The 19,868-nt window shown below is 42.2% G+C and overlaps 2 protein-coding genes across 2 annotated transcripts in view; both read left to right on the plus strand.

The window, feature by feature from the left end:
- CRYBG1 (crystallin beta-gamma domain containing 1) overlaps positions 1-19,868 on the plus strand; it is a gene marked incomplete at its 5' end in the record, with an annotated part of 218,495 nt that overhangs the window by 134,411 nt on the left and 64,216 nt on the right. The gene's annotated exons all lie outside the window — the stretch shown is intronic.
- Positions 3,690-4,289, plus strand: LOC307061243 (high mobility group protein B3; the record flags this gene model as incomplete). Its single annotated transcript, XM_079716284.1, has 1 exon — positions 3,690-4,289. One exon carries the CDS (start codon positions 3,690-3,692, stop codon positions 4,287-4,289), a length of 600 nt encoding a protein of 199 aa, XP_079572410.1.

The raw sequence follows: 19,868 nt of genomic DNA on the forward strand, positions 1-19,868 counted from the left end.
TGTGTTGGGTCTTCGTTTCTGTGCGAGGGCTTTCTGTAGTTGTGGCAAGTGGGGGCCACTCCTCATCGCGGTGTGAGCAACAGTCTTAATAGAGTGTTTTTATTTGATTGTGTCACAGATCCCAAATTACTTCAAAATAATAGGAAAAATTTCAAATTAATTACTATTTTGAGAGATTGAAAAGGAAAACAATAGTTATTTTGAATCATTTTAGTTTGGTTGTAGTTTATGTTGTTTAGAGTTGATTTCAGTTCATTTTATTCAGTCTGTACACAAGAACACAAAATTATCCTGTGTAAGTGACAGAGTTGAGTTTGTTAATTCATAGTGAGGAAACAGACTAAATGTCTAAAAAGTGCATAGATTGAGGAACAGGTAAAGAACTATGGGAAGATTTTGTCTGGAATGGAGAGACTAACGCCTCTAGCAGGGCATGAAAATTCAACCACAGGCGAGTCCTTAGACTAATGAGCTCACATTACAGTGTTGTTTCCCTCTCAGAATCCCACCCAGCTTTTTATTCAAATATATCCACAAAAAAGAAACAAAATTGAGTTATTTGTAGTGAGGTGGATGGACCTAGAGTCTGCCATACAGGGTGAAGTAAGTCAGAAAGAAAAAAACAAATACCGTATGCTAACACATATATATGGAATCTAAGAAAAAAAAAAGGTCATGAAGAACCTAGGGGCAAGACGGGAATAAAGACACAGACCTACTAGAGAATGGACTTGAGGATATGGGGAGGGGGAAGGGTAAGCTGGGACAAAGTGAGAGAGTGGCATGGACATATATACACTACCAAACGTAAGGTAGATAGCTAGTGGAAAGCAGCCACATAGCACGGGGAGATCAGCTCGGTGCTTTGTGACCACCTAGAGGGGTGGGATAGGGAGGGTGGGAGGGAGGGAAACGCAAGAGGGGAGAGATATGGGGATATATGTATATGTATAACTGATTCACTTTGTTATAAAGCAGAAACTAACACACCATTGTAAAGCAATTATACTCCATTAAAGATGTTAAAAACAAAAAACAAAAAACAAATATATCCACAGAGATAGGGTGGTGTAATGCTGCCGGTTTCTTAATACAGCTGGGAGAATCCCTAGTTCGTGCTGGTGTGAATGGAGGCACTTTCCCCTAGAAGACTGTGAGCTTTGGGGAATCAACAGCGATGGCATAACCATCTTTAAATCAGGTTTGTGACTGGTGTGATGGTTCCTAACGGAATAAGCACAGAAAGAAAACTCTACAATTCAGTTAATGAGGGGGACATCTCACCAGGAGAATTATGAAAGAGGAACTAGAACCTAAAGCAATAGATTGAGTAGATTAAAAAAAACAGAGGGTGGCAATTTAAAGATGAATTTCTTTTTTTTTAAAATAAATTTATTTATTTTATTATTTATTTATTATTTTTGGCTGTGTTGGGTCTTTGTTGCTGTGCCCGGGCTTTCTCTAGTTGTGGCGAACGGGGGCTACTCTTCGTTGCGGTGCGTCGGCTTCTCATTGTGGTGGCTTCTCTCATTGTGCAGCACAGGCTCTAGGTGCACGGGCTTCAGTAGTTGTGGCACGCAGGCTCAGTAGTTGTGGCTCACGACCTCTACAGCGCAGGCTCAGTAGTTGTGGTGCACGGGCTTAGTTGCTCCACAGCCTGTGGGATCTTCCCGGACCAGGGCTGGAACCCGTGTCCCCTGCATTGGCAGGCGGATTCTTAACCACTGCACCACCAGGGAAACCCCTAAAGATGAATTTCTTTTGCAAAATTGTAAAGTTTACATATTGAATTTTTGCACTGGAAAGATTCGTTGGGCCCTGTGAACACATGCTCTGCATTTATTCATATGCCTATTCTGTGACTAGTAGCTGAAATATGTTGATGTGAATATTTTCCAATGTGATCCAGAAGGCAGGGCCAATGAATGTGGGAGGAAAGTCAGGCGCTGGCAATTTTGCTCTCTTTTGCATTTAGCCCCTGCTCTGTGCTCTTCAGAGACCCAGCCATAGAGTCAGGGGCAGGAATTTTTCGTATTTTCCTATTCCTGCCTTCCTGCTCCAGAATACAGATTCCCACAGGTAGAGGGAGAATGAGTGGGTGAGGAAAGACCCTGAAGCTGGAATGACCCTGGGGAACTGGGAACTTAGCTGAGGGGGCAGGAGGGAGACCTGCCAGATTCTCAGGCCTTTCCCCACCCCCTGTGAGGAGTCCTGTTGCTGGCTCTGAGCGTCTGACTATTTTTCAAGTTGCACTTAAAAAAAATGTACAGTAATGAAACAGTATAGCACCTCCAGTGAGGCTGGAAAGTAAATGAAACTGGCAGCTCTTCCTCTCGTCTCTGTGTGATGTTAATTTAATGAAGTCTCCTCTCACAAGAGGATTTTCACTGGTCTCAAAACAAAACTACATGCTTGCTGTTTTTACTTCATTCATTATGATAATCACAAAGCATGACCTTTTTTCAAACACTTTATTTAAACAAAATGATGTCATGTCAGAGTGGTTATTACTTACGTTTATTAATGCACTTCTCACTACAAAGGTGGCTCAGCAGGGGCCATGTGTGGATGAGGCACATTTGGAGAGACTGAGTCCTGACCGAGATCTGTAAAGTGCCGATGGCAGCTGAGGACAGACACAGGTGTCTTTCATCTCTTTTACAGGGAGTAAGAGCACGTCTGGCCCTTCATAGAGCCAGTGATGCCAGTTACAAACTGTCACTTATATCTTTCCTACCAAATTGTGATCTGGTATGTGACTGCTTGAGGCTTCAGGTACAGTGTAGATATGTAGCTTTGAAAATGGAAATGGGTTCCAGTTCTGTTCCAGATGGTTTGTGGACATTTCCAGGTGGAAATATTTACTGTGCCCTGAGTTCACCATGACTCACGCCAGACTCCTGAGCTCCGATGGAGCTCCCAGGGTTCTCCGAGGCATCACGGAGTTCTTTGGAGTCATCTCTCTCTCTCTCTCAGTGTCTGCTTTCCTGCAGTCCTTTCTTTTCTTCCCTCTGTTTCCACAGTCGGTGGTCACTTCAGGCTCCTCAGCCCTTCATGTCTCAACTGCTGACTCCAGGTCCCCATCCAGTTGGGCCCACCGCAGCCTGCCATGCTTGTCTTCCTCCAACACTGCTTTGAATCATGTCACTTCCCTGCTCAGAAACCTGCAGAGAGCCCGTATTTCTCATGACATCACACCTAGGCTTCTTGACTGGCCTTTCAAGGCCCTCACCAGACTAAATTATTCTTACTTATTCAGCCTCCTACTTACTTATCCCACTGACCTTCATTATGCACCGTCACTCAAGCGAACCCCTATGCCTGTTGTCACTTCATTGCCTTATTCTGGCTGTTCCCTTCACCTGGAATGCTGTTCCTCCACCCTTGCCTCATTAAGTCTATCCTTCCAGGCAGTCCTAGGTCCTTCCTGCAATCTTCTGGCACATTGTCACTCCTCTCTTCCTCTTTGAACTCTTGAACCATTACAAATGTCTCTTCTACACATTTTAGCACTTAATTATATGCCTGTCTGCACACTGGTGGTTGTTTTATAGACAACTCTATAAGCTTCTAGAAGTCAAAATAAGCCTTATGAGCAGCTCTCGTGGAGGCAGCTAGCGCGAGGTTGTGGAGAGCTGAGCCGCGCGTCGTGCCCTGCGCTGCCCAGACTAGCAAACAATACAGTCAAGATGGCTAAAGGTGATCCCAAGAAACCAAAGGGCAAGATGTCTGCTTATGCCTTCTTTGTGCAGACGTGCAGAGAGGAACATAAGAAGAAAAACCCCGAGGTCCCTGTCAATTTTGCAGAATTTTCCAAGAAATGCTCTGAGAGGTGGAAGACAATGTCTGGGAAAGAGAAGTCTAAATTTGATGAAATGGCAAAGGCAGATAAAGTGCGCTATGATCGGGAAATGAAGGATTACGGACCAGCTAAGGGAGGCAAGAAGAAGAAGGACCCGAATGCCCCCAAGAGGCCACCGTCTGGATTTTTCCTGTTCTGTTCTGAATTCCGCCCCAAGATCAAATCTACAAACCCTGGCATCTCTATTGGAGATGTGGCAAAGAAGCTGGGCGAGATGTGGAATAACCTGAGTGACAGCGAGAAGCAGCCATACATCAACAAGGCAGCAAAGCTGAAGGAGAAATACGAGAAGGATGTCGCAGAGTATAAGTCTAAAGGGAAGTTTGATGGCGCTAAGGGTCCTGCTAAAGTTGCCGGGAAAAAGGTGGAAGAGGAAGAGGAAGACGACGAGGACGAAGAAGAGGAGGAGGAGGAGGAGGATGAATAAAGAAAACCTGTTGATGTGTCTCCTTGTGAATACCTTGGAGTAGGGAGGCACCGTGATTGACACACGTCTCACACGGGACGTGTCTGTTGCCCTTGTTAGGTTTAATTACCCAGTTGGATCATGATCATATTGTAGTCTCTCAAAGTGCTCTAGCAATTAATTGTCAGTGGTTTACATAGAGTGGCCATGGGTGTCTGGAGCACCCAGAAGCTGTATCAAAGTTGTACATATTTCCAAACATTTTTAAAATGAAAAGGCTCTCGTGTTCTCCTCACTCTGTGCACTTTGCTGTTGGTGTGACAAAGCATTTAAAGATGTTTCTGGCTTTTCTTTCTTTTTTTAATTTGTGAGGTGGTGTGTTAACTATGGTCATTGGCTAGGAATCCCGAGTTCTCAGCTGTACATATCTATAGTTTGTAAAAAGAACAAAACAACCGAGACACACTCTTGACGCTCCTTGCTTGGTGTGGAGGCTGCAGGGAGCAATGCCTTCCAGAGGGGCCGTAGCTCAGGGCGTGCACTGTGGGGCTGGACCTGTGGACACTGCAGTGGGCATCCATTTAGCTTCAGGTTGTCTTGTTTCTGTATATAGAGACATAGCATCCCGCTGCCATTCTTAGCTGTGGAAAAGCGGGGGGTCACCTGGCATGAGAAGTGTTTTTGGATCCTTTTTAGTTGAAGTGGTAGTTTTAAACTGTTTTTTAAACAAACCATAGGAGTCTTCATTGTCAGCAAAGCCAAGAGCCACTGTATTGATAAAAGTTCAAGAACCTTCTGTACTGAACACGATCTGCAATGTTCTGTTATTTTTTTTGTACGTTTAAAACGTTGAAATGTTTTTGAAGTTAAATAAACAGTTTTACATTTGAAAAAAAAAAATAAGCCTTATGTTCTCTACCTCTCACTGAGTGAGTATATGGTAGGTACTTATAGAAGATAGTAATTGTTTCATGGCTTTTCTGTCCAGGTTGAGTCAGTAGAAGAATTCTTATTTTCATATTATATATATATATATATATATATCTCCATATCACCAGGTAAATATTTTTAATATAAATGATTTATATTAAACTGCAGAATTAATATTAGATTATAAGGGTTTTATCTGTTACCAACCACAGTACCATAACTAGGATACATGCATTTTAAGTATCAATTCAAATGCCACCCCTTCTATAAAGCACTACTTTTTCTACACAGGCCATCCATTAATGGTAGCTATCATCAGATGCCCACTGCATCCTATACACACCTCTAAACAATAACATTGCTTTGCTCTGTCTTTGCACACATCTGTCCTCTTTCCTTCCCTTTTACCCCAAACTGTGAGTTCCTTGATGGCAGAGACTGTATCTTTTAATTCCTGAATCTGCAGAAACTGACAGAGTTGGCAACCAATAACTGCTTGTTGAATGAATAAGTGAACTATAAGAGCCCTCATGTAATCATGAGTGTGACACTCTATAAATACAGTTACGGTTGGCAAATGACCATAGAGTCTTTTTATAAATAAACCTTTTAATATTTTTAAGTAGTTATTTAAGATAATTTTTTTTTTTTTTAGTTTTTGGAGAGTTTATCTCTCAATCTATTCAAAATTTATCTTTTTACATAGATGATTACAGAGGAAATTACAGCTGAGTTTGCCAAGCCTAGAGAAATTTATAATATATATTTTAAATAAGTATAGCCATCTACTTCTTATAGCTTTTCTTTAAAATAGCACTCTCACTCAAAAACAAAACAAAACAAAAAACAAATAATCACCACTTCATCATTAGGAAGACCACTACCAAAAAACCAAAAAATAACAAGTGTTGGTGATGATGTGGAGAAATTGGAACACTTGTGCCCTGTTGGTGGGAAAGTAAAATGGTACAGCTGCTAGGGAAAACAGTATGATGGTTACTAAAAAAATTAAAAATAAATTACCATATGATCCACTTCTGGGTATATATCCTAAAGAATTGAATGCAGGATCTTGAAGAGATACTTGCACACCCATGTTCATTGCAGCATTATTCACAAAAGCCAAGAGGTGGAAGTAACCCAAATGTCCATTAACAGATGAATGGATAAAGAAAATGTGATCCATACATACAGTGGAATACTATTCAACCTTAAAAGAGGAGGAAATCCTGTCTTATGCTACAACATAGACAAATTGCGAGGACACTATGCCAAATGAAATAAGGTAGTCACAAAAAGACAAGTACTGTACGTTTCCACTTTATGCGGTACCTAAGATCATAGAGACAGAAAGGAGAATAGTGGTTTCCAGGGGCTGCAGCGTTGGCAAAATGGGGAGTTGTTGTTCAATAGGTATAAAGCTTTAGTTGTTCAAGATGAAAAAGTTCTAGAGATCTGTGCACAGCAGTGTGAATATAGTGAGCACTACTAACCTGTGCACTTGACGATAGTTAAGACGTAAATTTTGTTGTGTGCTTTTTACCATAATTTAAAAGAAAAATTAAAATATACAAAAGAATAATAGTACCTCACATACACACTCACCATCATCAATACAAACTTGCACATTGAAGTGAGCCAGTAGATGCTCAATAAATGTTTCTAGTACTGATGCTCATGATGAAAAAATTAGGAGAGCACTTTTTTATGATTGATGTCACCTAATAACGAAGACTTAAGAATATTGGTCTAATAGTAGTGTGACTATTTCGCTGAAGAATAAACTTGTTACCAAATACTGAAAACTTCTGATCAGCCATATGAACTAGAAACTTTTGGAACAAATGTCATGGTAATCTCTATTGAATTCTATTTATTGATGAAAATAGGTATCAATTATTTGGGTTTTAATGAGGTGGACATAATTTTTACATTTTCTGTTATGCTGCATGCTTTCATTTTTGGTAATGTTACATGGTATGTGGCTTATGGGATACAATGTATATCTTTTTAAGAAAGCCTAAGTAAATAGAAGCTGGAATTAAAACGAGACATAACAAAAACTCGGCATTAAAGAAAGCTGACCTCGTTCACCAGAGAAAGAAAATCAAAGCTAAGAGGTCCTTCTCGCTCTACTTACTTCCTATCAGGTTTTCCAATTTAATGTATTCAGGGCAACTTTCCCCAAACTGCCTACTACTTCCTCTGTTGTCTTTTCAGCAATTTTGGGTCCGTGTCACACCCAAAAAAGGGCGCACCTCTTTAACCCTTTCAACTTTTGAATCAAACACGCCTTTGTTAAATGTGCTCTTCACATAAACAGTCAGTATCTGTCATTCAGCTCCGGCTCTGGGAGAGAGCAGCACTGCCAGGAAGGTGAGCTGGTGAGAGTTAAACACAGTCATCTGGAAGGAGGAGGACAGACAAGGCTATTCTGAGAAGTAGGAAGATTGATCTTGGTAATGCCTGCATAGCTACACTGTACTGCTCATATTCTCTTGGTGTGTCTATAGAAAGGAAAAAAGAAGCCACATCATGGTAAGAAACTAAGTGAAGTTTTGTTATCTCTTCACTGAAGAGACTTTTTATTTTAAATTAATTAATTAATTAATTTTAATTTTGGGCTGTGTTGGGTCTTTGTTGCTGCGTGCAGGCTTTCTCTAGTTGTGGTGAGCGGGAGCTACTCTTCGTTGCGGTGCGCGGGCTTCTCATTGCGGTGGCTTCTCTTGTTGCGGAGCACAGGCTCTAGGGTGTGCGGGCTTCAGTAGTTGTGGCAGTTCGGCTCAGTAGCTGTGATTCACGGGCTCTAGAGCGCAGGCTCAGTAGCTGTGGCGCACGGGCTTACTTGCTCCGCGGGCGGTGGGATCTTCCTAGACCAGGGCTCGAACCCGTGTCCCCTGCATTGGCAGGCGGATTCTTAACCATTGCGCCAACAGGGAAGCCCACTGACCGAGCTTTTGTTTTGAATTTATGTAGTATTATTATTAATGACATCAGTTAACTTCACAGTGTGTTTATTGTCCAGAGCTGGTAAATTCTCTGGGCTTAAAAATCGTGAGCAATTGTGAGTAGAAGGAATATAGTAGGAGGCTGAGGAGTAGAGTGGGGGCTAAGTAGCCTTGGAGACTTTGAAATAGAAATGAAAACACTAGTATGTGATCTACTGTGTCTGCCCTTCTCGAGGTTCTTTAAATTATGGCAGGTAATCATTGACAAGCTGCCCTTGCTGACTATATTTGAGTTAAGTTCCATCAGCCATTCTAACGACATCAATTTTATAGACCTGTTGTTGAGTGTGGTGCAAAGAACTTAATTAATCCTTTTTCTCCCCTGAGTTGAAAAAAATCTTTTCCCCACCCCTTTTCCAAATATCAAAGGCAAACTGACATCTAGCCCCTTGGAAGAAACTAGTTGGGAAACATTGTGTCGAGTGCTAAGGATTGGTTTTTATTTTTCATCATGGTAGGGAAAGGTAGATCTCTATTACACTTTCTTTTAAAATGTAGGTTATCTTTTAAATACGTTCTCCACTGGGTGTCGGCTGTTGCTGCTCACGCGGGCCTGTCCCCGTAACACGTTATTGTGTGTTGCCCGTACTTTCCCCAAATGAGATTTTATTAGGACACAGAAACTTATAGGAGTGACTCGGCTTCTTACAGCCCTATTATTCTAGAAGTGCCATGGCTTAAAGGAAGTTATGAGAAAAAGGCAAACTTTTCAGAAAAAGGAGTTTATGTAAGAGTCTATTAAACTTTGCTTCACTACTTTGCTCAAAGAGGCATAAATATAAAGCGCCAAATAAGTGTTGGGCATTGTTGCCATCATTTTCTCTGTTAATTCTTATCACTTTCCCCTATCCTTTGATATTTTAGACACAGTGGCTTAATAACTACATGGACAAATAGTCTTTACACTTAGGATATGAACTCCTAATTATCCCCTAGAAATCTTAACAGAATTAATACCTTGTGTTTTACAAGAAATGCCTTTTTTTTTTTTTTTTTTTTTTTTTGCGGTATGTGGGCCTCTCACTGTTGTGGCCTCTCCCGTTGCGGAGCACAGGCTCCGAATGCGCAGGCTCAGCGGCCATGGCTCACGGGCCCAGACGCTCCGCGGCATGTGGGATCCTGCCAAAACGGGGCACGAACCCGTGTCCCCTGCATCGGCAGGCGTACTCTCAACCACTGCGCCACCAGGGAAGCCCAGAAATGCCTTTTTTAAAGTGAACTTTCCAAATTAAAAAAAAATAATAAACATCTAGGTTTAAGAGCATTATGACTATAAAGCTTCAGAAAACATTTTAAGTTTAATAAGTAAAATTTCTGATGTTTTGGTCAACCATCTTATTAAGGCCTAATTGTAAATACCTAAAAATGCACTAAGCAGATTAATGTAACTGTAGCCTATGCACCTTGGTAAGTAAGCTTGGGGTGGGGTGGGGAGGACAGTGGGGGGAGGTATAGTGGCCAGGCTGGTAATTTTGAAGGTTGCTTTTCCCTTGAGTTTCTCTGTGATATGAGATAAAGGTACGTGGAGTGCTAAGAAGGCACTGTGGGTGCTAAGAGAATGGTGGCTAGTGAGCCAACATTCTCATTTGAATTCAAATGTTGAAACGGGCAGGAAGCTGCTGCCTGTGTCTCCAGGCGTAATCAGGACTAGGGCAGTGCTCAACCTGGGTGCACAGGCTTGTCCGCCTCAAGCCTGTACAGGAGCAGTGTTTTCAAAACACGCTCCAGACCGGCAAGCTGAGGCAGAGAGTGGCATCCAAGGCTCCTGCCGCCCGCCAGGAACAGAGTGGTGAGAGGTGATGAAATGCTTCTCCTTTTAAAATTGAACGAGCAGCAACTTTCTCACAGTCTTCCCACTCCCAACACGCACACACACACACACAGTCCCAATCCCCCATGACAGAGTCTAGTGGAGCCCGTGAAGAATAAGGCTAAATTCCTTGGGAGGGTAAAAAAGGAAGCGAGACCCAGAAAGTGGAAAAAATATTCATTGAAGCTGGATGAAAACCCATAGTTGTATAGGCCCCAGCGAGCTAAAGTGTGAATTCCCCCCACCCACTCCAGTTTGTTGGTTCAGTGCTGTTCTCCGGGCTCCCCTGGAGCTGCCCCTCCCAGCCATTTCCTGTCCTCACAGGGCCCCTCCTCCCCACCTTCCTTAGCAGCACACTTTACTTCTCGGCTTTTTCTATGCATGACCTTGGGCAAATCACTTTTTTGTTTTTAATCTTTATTGGAGTATAATTGCTTTACAATGGTGTGTTAGTTTCTGCTTTATAACACAGTGAATCAGTTATACATATACATATGTTCCCATATCTCTTCCCTCTTGCCTCTCCCTCCCTCCCACCCTCCCTATCCCACCCCTCCAGGAGGTCACAAAGCACCGAGCTGATCTCCTTGTGCTATGCGGCTGCTTCCCACTAGCTATGTACCTTACGTTTGGTAGTGTATATATGTCCATGCCACTGTCTCGCTTTGTCACAGCTTACCCTTCCCCCTCCCCATATCCTCAAGTCCAGTCTCTAGTAGGTCTGTGTCTTTATTCCTGTTTTACCCCTAGGTTCTTCATGACTTTTTTTTCCCTTAAATTCCATATATATGTGTCAGCATACAGTATTTGTCTTTCTCTTTCTGACTTACTTCACTCTGTATGACAGACTCTAGGTCACCCCCGCCCCTCCTTCACCATCAGGGCTAGTAGTAGGATGAGGGGAGTGGGGCTCTTGCCTCAGGAGCGAAGTGTAAGGAGGTGCCAAAAAACTCGGTGCTCAAGATAAATAACATTTCAATTCAGTCTTTTATTGCAATATTTTTAAAAACAAAAGTTAAGGGGCTTCCCTGATGGCGCAGTGGTTGAGGGTCCGCCTGCCGATGTGGGGGACGCGAGTTCGTGCCCTGGTCCGGGAGGATCCCACGTGCTGCGGAGCGGCTGGGTCCATGAGCCATGGCTGCTGAGCCTGCACGTCTGGAGCCTGTGCTCCGCAGCGGGAGAGGCCACAACAGTGAGAGGCCCGCGTACTGCAAAAAAAAAATAAAAAGTTAATGCAAAAAATCCATGTGAACAAAATATCACATTTTTAAATAAAGAGAGGATCTGTACCACAAGAGGTAACTACTCTCTTAACTGTTATAATCATTATATTTCTTCTTTTCTTTATAATTTTACCGCCTATGAATGTATCCCAAGACAGTGCAAATTAACTTACCTGTTCTTGAATTTCATATAAATAGAATTATATCCTAAGTTCTCATTCAGGTCCAGATTCTTTCAATCAACTTTATGTTTATAAAATTCATCCACAGATTTTGCTACCGAAGTTCATTCATTTCTGTTGCTGTAGAGTATTCTGTTTTATGAATGAACAACAATGAACTTACTCATCTTGCTGTGGATGGGATCTGGGTTGGTTTCTTGTTAGGGGCTTGTACAAGCAACGCTGCTGGGAACATCCTTGTGCTCATGTCCTTGAACAATGTGCATGAACCTCTTGAGGGCAGCAATTCTCAAAGTGAGGTCTGGGGACACTTGGGGGTTCCCCAGATCTTCCAAGGGAGTCCGTAATGTCAAAACTATTTTCATAAAAATGCTAAGATGTTATTTGCCTTTCACTTTCATCCTATCACAAGGAAGGGTACAGTGAAGATCCAGAGGCAACGTGATATGCGATGATGTCTTGCTCTGATGACTAAATAGAATGGGTCCTGAGTATTGTTGAACTTTAAAAACAGCTCAGTTTTAATTTCTAAGCTGAGAAGTGTAGATCGATATAACCCATACAAACAAAGGCTTTTGGGGGCCTTAACTTTTTAAGGGTGTCAAGGAATTCTGAAACGAAAATTTTGAGGACTGCTACTCTAGGGAATATACTGCTATGCTCATAGGGTATGCATATCTTCTGTTCTATTCAATAATGCCAAAGTGTTTTCCAAAACAGTGGTTCCAAGTTACACTCCCATCACCACTGTGCGAGCGTTCCTATTGCTCCACAGCCTCTCTTACATTTGGAATCATTGCTCTTTTAATTATTTTCCAATCTGATGGATTTGTAAAGATATCTCATTGTGGTTTTCCTTTTCATTCCCTTCACTACTAATTAGGAACATATCCTGTGGGAATCATTAAGGATGTGTGTAGAGATAAGGTACAAATATAGTTTCTGCAGTCTGCAATGCATTGAAAATAACAAACTGTAGGCATTGTGGTACACTGACATGGTAGAATTTAATGCAACCATTAAAATATTGTTATAGAAATATATTTATTGGCATGAATTCAGTGAAAGAATAATATACCAAAAAGCAGGTACAAAATGCTATTATACAATGCCCTGATAAAAAACCAGAAAGAAAAAGTAGTAATAGTGGTATTTGGGGATAGAAAAGATAAAGAATAATTTATATTTTCTTCATTGTACTTGTTTATATAGTCTGACTTTCAAATATGAATATGTATATATATATCTTAAGGTTTCCTTTCCCATTCCCTATCTCCTCCCCAGAGACTGTGCTAGGTGTTTCACAGACATCTCATTTGATCCTCAAACAATCCAGAGGATGAGCATTTCAGAAACTGGATTTTAAGGGAATCATTTGAGAAGGGGGCCAAGGCTAGAGACAGGCCTTTGTTCCTGTCTGAGAATGTTCACTGAGGGCCTCAGTCATAATTCATTGCCCCCAAACTACTGGCTGTACCATTACACGGTGTTGTCTGGCTCTTGTCTGTGGGAGACTGAGAGATTTCTGGAAAATATGGTTGATGTGTTCTTTTGATAAATATTTATTCAGTGCCTATTGGTACCACACACTGAGAAAGGAATAGGGACATAGTGGTGAACAAAACTACATTCTTATTCTCATGAGCTTACATTCTATGAGGAACGACAGACAACAAAGTATACAAATAAATATTAAGTACTTTCAGTTCAGGTAATAATAAGTGCTATGAAGAAAAATAAAGGAGCATAAGGTTATAGAAAGTAAGGTGCTTTTTTTTTTTTTTTTTCCTTGCGGTATGCGGACCTCTCCCGTTGTGGAGCACAGGCTCCGGACGCGCAGGCTCAGTGGCCATGGCTCACGGGCCCAGCCACTCCGCGGCATGTGGGATCTTCCTGGACCGAGGCACGAACCCGCGTCCCCTGCATCAGCAGGCGGACTCTCAACCACTGCGCCATCAGGGAAGCCCGAGGTGCTTTTTTTACATAGGGCGATCCAGAGGTGTTCATTCTACCTAGTTGCATATCTTCTATACATTATGATCTGGAAAAGATAATGTTTACAAGGAAGGGTAGACTTCAGTTTTTCTTTATTCTAGTCATGACACATTGAAGATGAGTGCTCATGAGCAATGATATGCCAAGTTCTGCATGTCTATCATATTCTATGTTCATCTCCATCTCACCAAGAATCATAAATTAATCCTGTTATTTAGTCAGCTTCAACTTGGGTTATAAAACATCAGCAGAATATCAGACTATGAATTATGCCAGCCATCACCGTCTTAGGCACTTTGTGCTTTTCAAAGCATGTTCACATATATCATTTCCCGTGAATTTCTCAATACCCTCGATGACAGAAGAGGAATTTTTTTAAAAAAATTATTTATGGCTGTGTTGGGTCTTCGTTTCTGTGTGAGGGCTTTCTCTAGTTGCGGCAAGTTGGGGCCACTCTTCATCACGGTGCGCGGGCCTCTCACTATCGCGGCTTCTCTTGTTGCGGAGCACAGGCTCCAGACGCGCAGGCTGAGTAATTGTGGCTCACGGGCCTAGTTGCTCCGCGGCATGTAGGATCTTCCCAGACCAAGGCTCAAACCCGTGTCCCCTGCCTTGGCAGGCAGATTCTCAACCACTGCGCCACCAGGGAAGCCCAGAAGAGGAATTTTTGAGAAGACAAATTATTTGATCCCTATTTAGTAGTATTCCTGAGTTCTCTCCATGAAAGCATGCATTTTCCTTCTTAGTTTGAAATGAATTGCCAGGAAGTCAATAATTCTCACTAGAAATTGCAGAAAACGGAGATATTTCTGGGAAGTATATATTAATTGGAAAGATAAAGAAATAAATTTATCTTCTAGGAAAAAACCCACTATTTTCTGCCATACTTTTAAATGTGGTTACACTAACCTCAAGTTATGAGGTCTCAAGGTCACTAGAAGTCTCAGAGGGAGCCTGGAGTTGACAGTGCTGTGTTGGAGAGGCTTCTTCATTCTTTACAGAGCTGCTACCTCCGAGTTCCTTCTCTCATCCTGGTCCCCTTAGTGGACTTGGTTGCCAGCTGTGCCTGGTGGAGACAGGCATGCTGTGTCAGTCTCTCTTGGGCTGCTTCACCCTCATCTCCCCAATATCCCTATCCCTCTCATCACATCATCTACATATGGATGACCTAACTGGAAGTTAATCCTTGCGACTTGAGCGCTTGGATTCGGCAATGCACTGATGGTTTTCTAGTGTTTTAAAGTACTTATTCTTGACCTTTGGCCTGAGTTATTGTACAAGTCATTCTTTTTTTTTAAAATAAATTTATTTATGTATTTATTTTTGGCTGTGTTGGGTCTTCGTTTCTGTGCGAGGGCTTTCTCTAGTTGCGGCGAGCATGGGCCACTCTTCATCGCAGTGCGCGGGCCTCTCACTATCTCGGCCTCTCTTGTTGTGGAGCACAGGCTCCAGACGCGCAGGCTCAGTAGTTGTGGCTCACGGGCCCAGCTGCTCCGCGGCATGTGGGATCTTCCCAGACCAGGGCTCAAACCCGTGTTCCCTGCATTGGCAGGCAGATTCTCAGCCACTGCGCCACCAGGGAAGCCCCGTCATTCTTTTTAAAAATATATAAAGGACATGCTTTTTTGGTTCTGAGTCAATAAAAAAGGAACTAATTTGACAGTGAGCACATTTTCATTTTCCAGTTTGGCTAAGCTTCTTTACTCCAACTAGGAGCTAGCTAGCTAGTGATTTGATTATATACTCATCGAAATATGCCCACAATCCAGGAGGTAGTAAGAAATATTTGCTATCCATGTCAAATTCCCATATCTCCTGTAATTTACACATTATACTTGGGAAAAAAATATTCTCCAAATTAGGATTATATTTACATCTCTACTGTAAAGCAAATTAATTCAGTGTGATAGAGAAAAAAAAATGTTGCGGGAAACTGTTCAGTTTACACAGAGAGAAACATTGTGAGTTATCTGTTACCCATGATTGAGCACATAGTAAATATTAGTCAGGATCCCAGCATGGGAAAGGGCACAGTCAACTTGGATGACTGAGTTAAGTAAGAGGGGCTATGTACAAAGCATGGGCAAAGTTTTAAGGAAACCACAAGAGGCAAAAGAAGCTTAAGCTTCACGATTTCTTCCTTCACAAGGCCTCTTCCAAGGCTCTGTCCCTAAATCTGTAATCTAATATTATGTCGTCGTCTTCTTAAAGAAAGCTCTCAAAATTATATATGTTTCATGCCCCACAAAACCTGGTGCCAGGGGCTTCCCTGGTAGTGCAGTGGTTAAGAATCCACCTGCCAATGCAGGGGACATGGGTTTGAGCCCTGGTCCGAGAAGATCCCACATGCCTGTGGAGCAACTAAGCCTGTGCGCCACAACTACGGAGCCTGTGCTCTAGAGCCCGCAAGCCACAACTACTGAGCCTGCGTGCCACAACTACTGAAACCTGCGTGCCTAGAGCCCATGCTCCACAACAAGAGAAGCCACCGCAATTGGAAGCCCACGCACTGCAACAAAGAGTAGACCCCGCTTGCTGCAACTCGAGAAAGCCCGTGTGCAGCAACGAAGACCCAAGGCAGCCAAAAATAAAAAAACAAAAAAAACAAAAAAACCTGGTTCCACCCCAAGCAAAGGATAATGAAGCACTGCCAGGCCATCACCACTGAGACCCTTTCCATCCCAGGCCTGGAGGAGTGAGAGAAGAAGCAATTACTGGGACCTGGCGACAGAAGTGTAGCTGCAGGGGTGGCTGCCTGACCGATGCCATGGTCATGCTGGACCACACCCAGCCCAGAGCCTAACAAGGAGAGAGAGGGGTGGGAAGGAATTGCCTTGACCTCACTCTAGTCCCTCCCTTTGGTTTCCTGTCAGTGTCTTTTACTGGTTGAACCTATCAAAGCCAAAGGGTAAGGGAGTCTGTTTCTATATTCCTCATGGTCAAGGGCCTGGGGCACAGAGAAGGTTGACAAAGGGTGAGCAAACAGAAGTGCCCACTGTTTACAGAGTTACCTGATTCTACAGCCAGCACTCCATCGTAAGTGAGAGCTCAATATCGGCCATTATTATGTTGCAAGGCTCAGGAGGAAGCATGCCACACAGGTGTAACATACTCTATATGGTCAGTACGTACATAAAAGTGGTACGAAAGTCATATTCTAGTAAACGAAATCTTATTTTCCTAATGATATACTATAAATTCAAATGGGAAAATTTACTGAGCTAACTGTTAGAAAGCCCGACTTGTGTCTTAGGAAAATTATCTGATGCTTTGGGCCACAGTTTGCTTCTTTAAGGTAAGAAGAAAATCTGACACAAAGCAGACTCTCAATAATTATTAGCGGAATGAATGAGTAAACGACCCTACAATTCAAACATTCTATGATCTTACCTTCCTTTCTAATTGATCAAGTGTCAGTGGCTTTAAACAATCAGCTTTCACTCTGCTTCTGTCAAACAGTAAATGACCTAAAGACAATCCTTAGCTGGAACTGGGAGTCTACTTTTTAAAAGAAACTCTTTACTGCTTCAAACCCTCTGAAAGGGCGGGGAATACTTTTGGAATAAGGAACGTACAACTATTTCCTGAATTCTGGCTTTCATATTCAATAACGCCTCTTTTTCAGGATGCTGTTAAACCTGACAGTTTAAAAAAAAAAGTCTGCTCCTAATTCTTTTACATAATAGTATACCTCTAATTCTGTCAACAGAATATGATTGCCATTTGGTTTGAAGTGACAACATTAGAAAAAAAACAAACATTGAGGTTGTAAGTAGAGAAGTATGTGTCACATGAAATGGAAAGGACAGAGATTTAAAAAAAGAGAAAACAATGGTGAGCAGCAGAGATGGGGTGGGCGGTGGGATGCTGACAGATATTGAAAACAGCACAGGGGCAAGCATCCCACCCCAAGAGACGGGGGAGCAGTGAGAGTGGAGAGAGGCTCTGAAGGTCTGATGCAACATACTATTGGTTGCACCATATGAAATTGTACATAGATCAAAACTGGTTGAATGCAGTAATTTCCTGTGCCTCTTTGTAAGAGGCCTGCTTATGATTAAACAGTATTATAGTCTGTGGGTCATTTAGTGCAAACCTTAGTCTATACTCATTGTAACAGCCATGGAAGAAATCATATTATAGCACAAATGTAAATAGTTCTGTCTCCAGAATCATTAAGCCATAGCTAAATTACATTTAGTATACTCTGAGGGAGGAAACTTGATAACAGGTGAAAAAAATATTTAAAAAGTTAAAATGAAAAGTTTCAGTGTTTAATAGGTCAAGGTGTATTTATGTGAACATTTCTTCTTTTGCATTTTGTGTGCATGTGTGTTGTATTATCTAGAGTGGGCCATATATATTAGCACAAGCAATACCAAAAAGATAGAGTGATGAAGAGGACAGCAGATCATTTTAAATGCCTCTTCAAAATCTCAGTCCATAGTGAGCTCACAGGGAATCACAAGTGTTTAAAAAAAAAGAGTTACGGGCTTCCCTGGTGGCGCAGTGGTTGAGAGTCCGCCTGCCGATGCAGGGGACACGGGTTCGTGCCCCGGTCCGGGAAGATCCCACATGCCGCAGAGCGGCTGGGCCCGTGAGCCATGGCCGCTGAGCCTGCACGTCCGGAGACTGTGCTCAGCAATGGGAGAGGCCATAGCAGTGAGAGGCCTGCGTACCACAAAAAAAAAAAAAAAAAAGTTACTTTTGTACATCACTGACCACATTTTAGCAGGAGGCACATGTGAATATATGTAAAAGATTTTTTTTTATTAATTAATTAATTTATTATTATTTTTTGCGGTACGCGGGCTTCTTACTACTGTGGCCCCTCCCACTGCGGAGCACAGGCTCCAGACGCGCAGGCTCAGAGGCCATGGCTCACAGGCCTAGCCGCTCCGCTACTGGGGCACGAACCTGTGTCCCCTGCATCGGCAGGCGGACTCTCAACCACTGCACCACCAGGGAAGCCACCGTGTAAAAGATCTTGATCTGCTTTCTCAAGTCAGACTCAGGCTGGGAGCCAGCAGTAAAACTGAAGAAATCCAAGTTTGTGTGCCAGCAGCTGCATCGCGGTACAGAATCCTCACATGGGCAGAACAGAGCTGCAAATTCTTGACCACACTAAGTCTTTTTTTTTTTTTTTAATAGATCTTTATTGGAGTATAATTGCTTCACAATACTGTGTTAGTTTCTGTTGCACAACAAAGTGAATCAGCCATATGCATACACATGTCCCCTTATCTCCTCCCTCTTGAGCCTCCCTCCCACCCCTCTAGGTCATGGCAAGGCACCGAGCGGATCTCCCTGTGCTATGTTGCTGCTTCCCACCAGCCAACTATTTTACATTCTGTAGTGTATATATGTGCATGCTACTCTCACTTCGCCCCAACTTCACCCTCCCACCCCATGTCATCAAGTCCATTCTCTATGTCTACCTCTTTATTCCTGCCCTGCAACTAGGTTCATCAGTACCAATTTTTTTTTTTAGATTCCATATATATGTGTTAGCATACGGTATTTGTTTTTCTCCTTCTGACTTACTTCACTCTGTATGACAGACTCTAGGTCCATCCACCTCACTACAAATAACTCAATTTCGTTTCTTTTTATGGCTGAGTAATATTCCATTGTATATATGTGCCACATCTTCTTTATCCATTCATCTGTCAGTGGACATTTAGATTGGTTCCATGTCCTGGCTATTGTAAATAGTGCTGCAATGAACACTGTGGTACATGTCTCTTTTTGAATTATGGTTTTCTCAGGGTATATGCCCAGTAGTGGGATTGCTGGGTCATATGGTAGTTCTATTTTTAGTTTTTTAAGGAATCTTCATACTGTTTTCCATAGTGGTTGTATCAATTTACATTCCTACCAGCAGTGCAGGAGGGTTCCCTTTTCACCACACCCTTTCCAGCATTTATTGTTTCTAGATTTTTGATAGTGGCTATTCTGACCAGCATGAGGTGATACCTCATTGTAGTTTTGATTTGCATTTCTCTAATAATTAGTGATGTTGAGCATCTTTTCATGCGCCTCTTGGCCATCTGTAGGTCTTCCTTGGTGAAATGTCTATTTAGGTCTTCTGCCCATATTTTAACTGGATTGTTTGTTTTCTTGATATTGAGCTCCCTGAGCTGTTTGTATATTTTGGAGATTAATCCTTTGTCTGTTGTTTCATTTGCAAATATTTTCTCCCATTCTGAGGGTTGTCTTTTTGTCTTGTTTATGGTTTCCTTTGCTGTGCAAAAGCTTTTAAGTTTAAGTCCCATTTGTTTATTTTTGTTTTTCTGTTACTCTAGGAGGTGGGTCAAAAAAGATCTTGATGTGGTTTATGTCAAAGTGTGTTTTTCCTATGTTTTCCTCTAAGAGTATAATAGTGTCTGGTCTTACATTTAAGTTTTTAATCCACTTGGAGTTTATTTTTGTGTATGGTGTTAGGGAGTGTT

This window comes from Hyperoodon ampullatus, assembly GCF_949752795.1.
Source record: "Hyperoodon ampullatus genome assembly, chromosome: 12".
NCBI lineage: Eukaryota > Metazoa > Chordata > Mammalia > Artiodactyla > Ziphiidae > Hyperoodon > Hyperoodon ampullatus.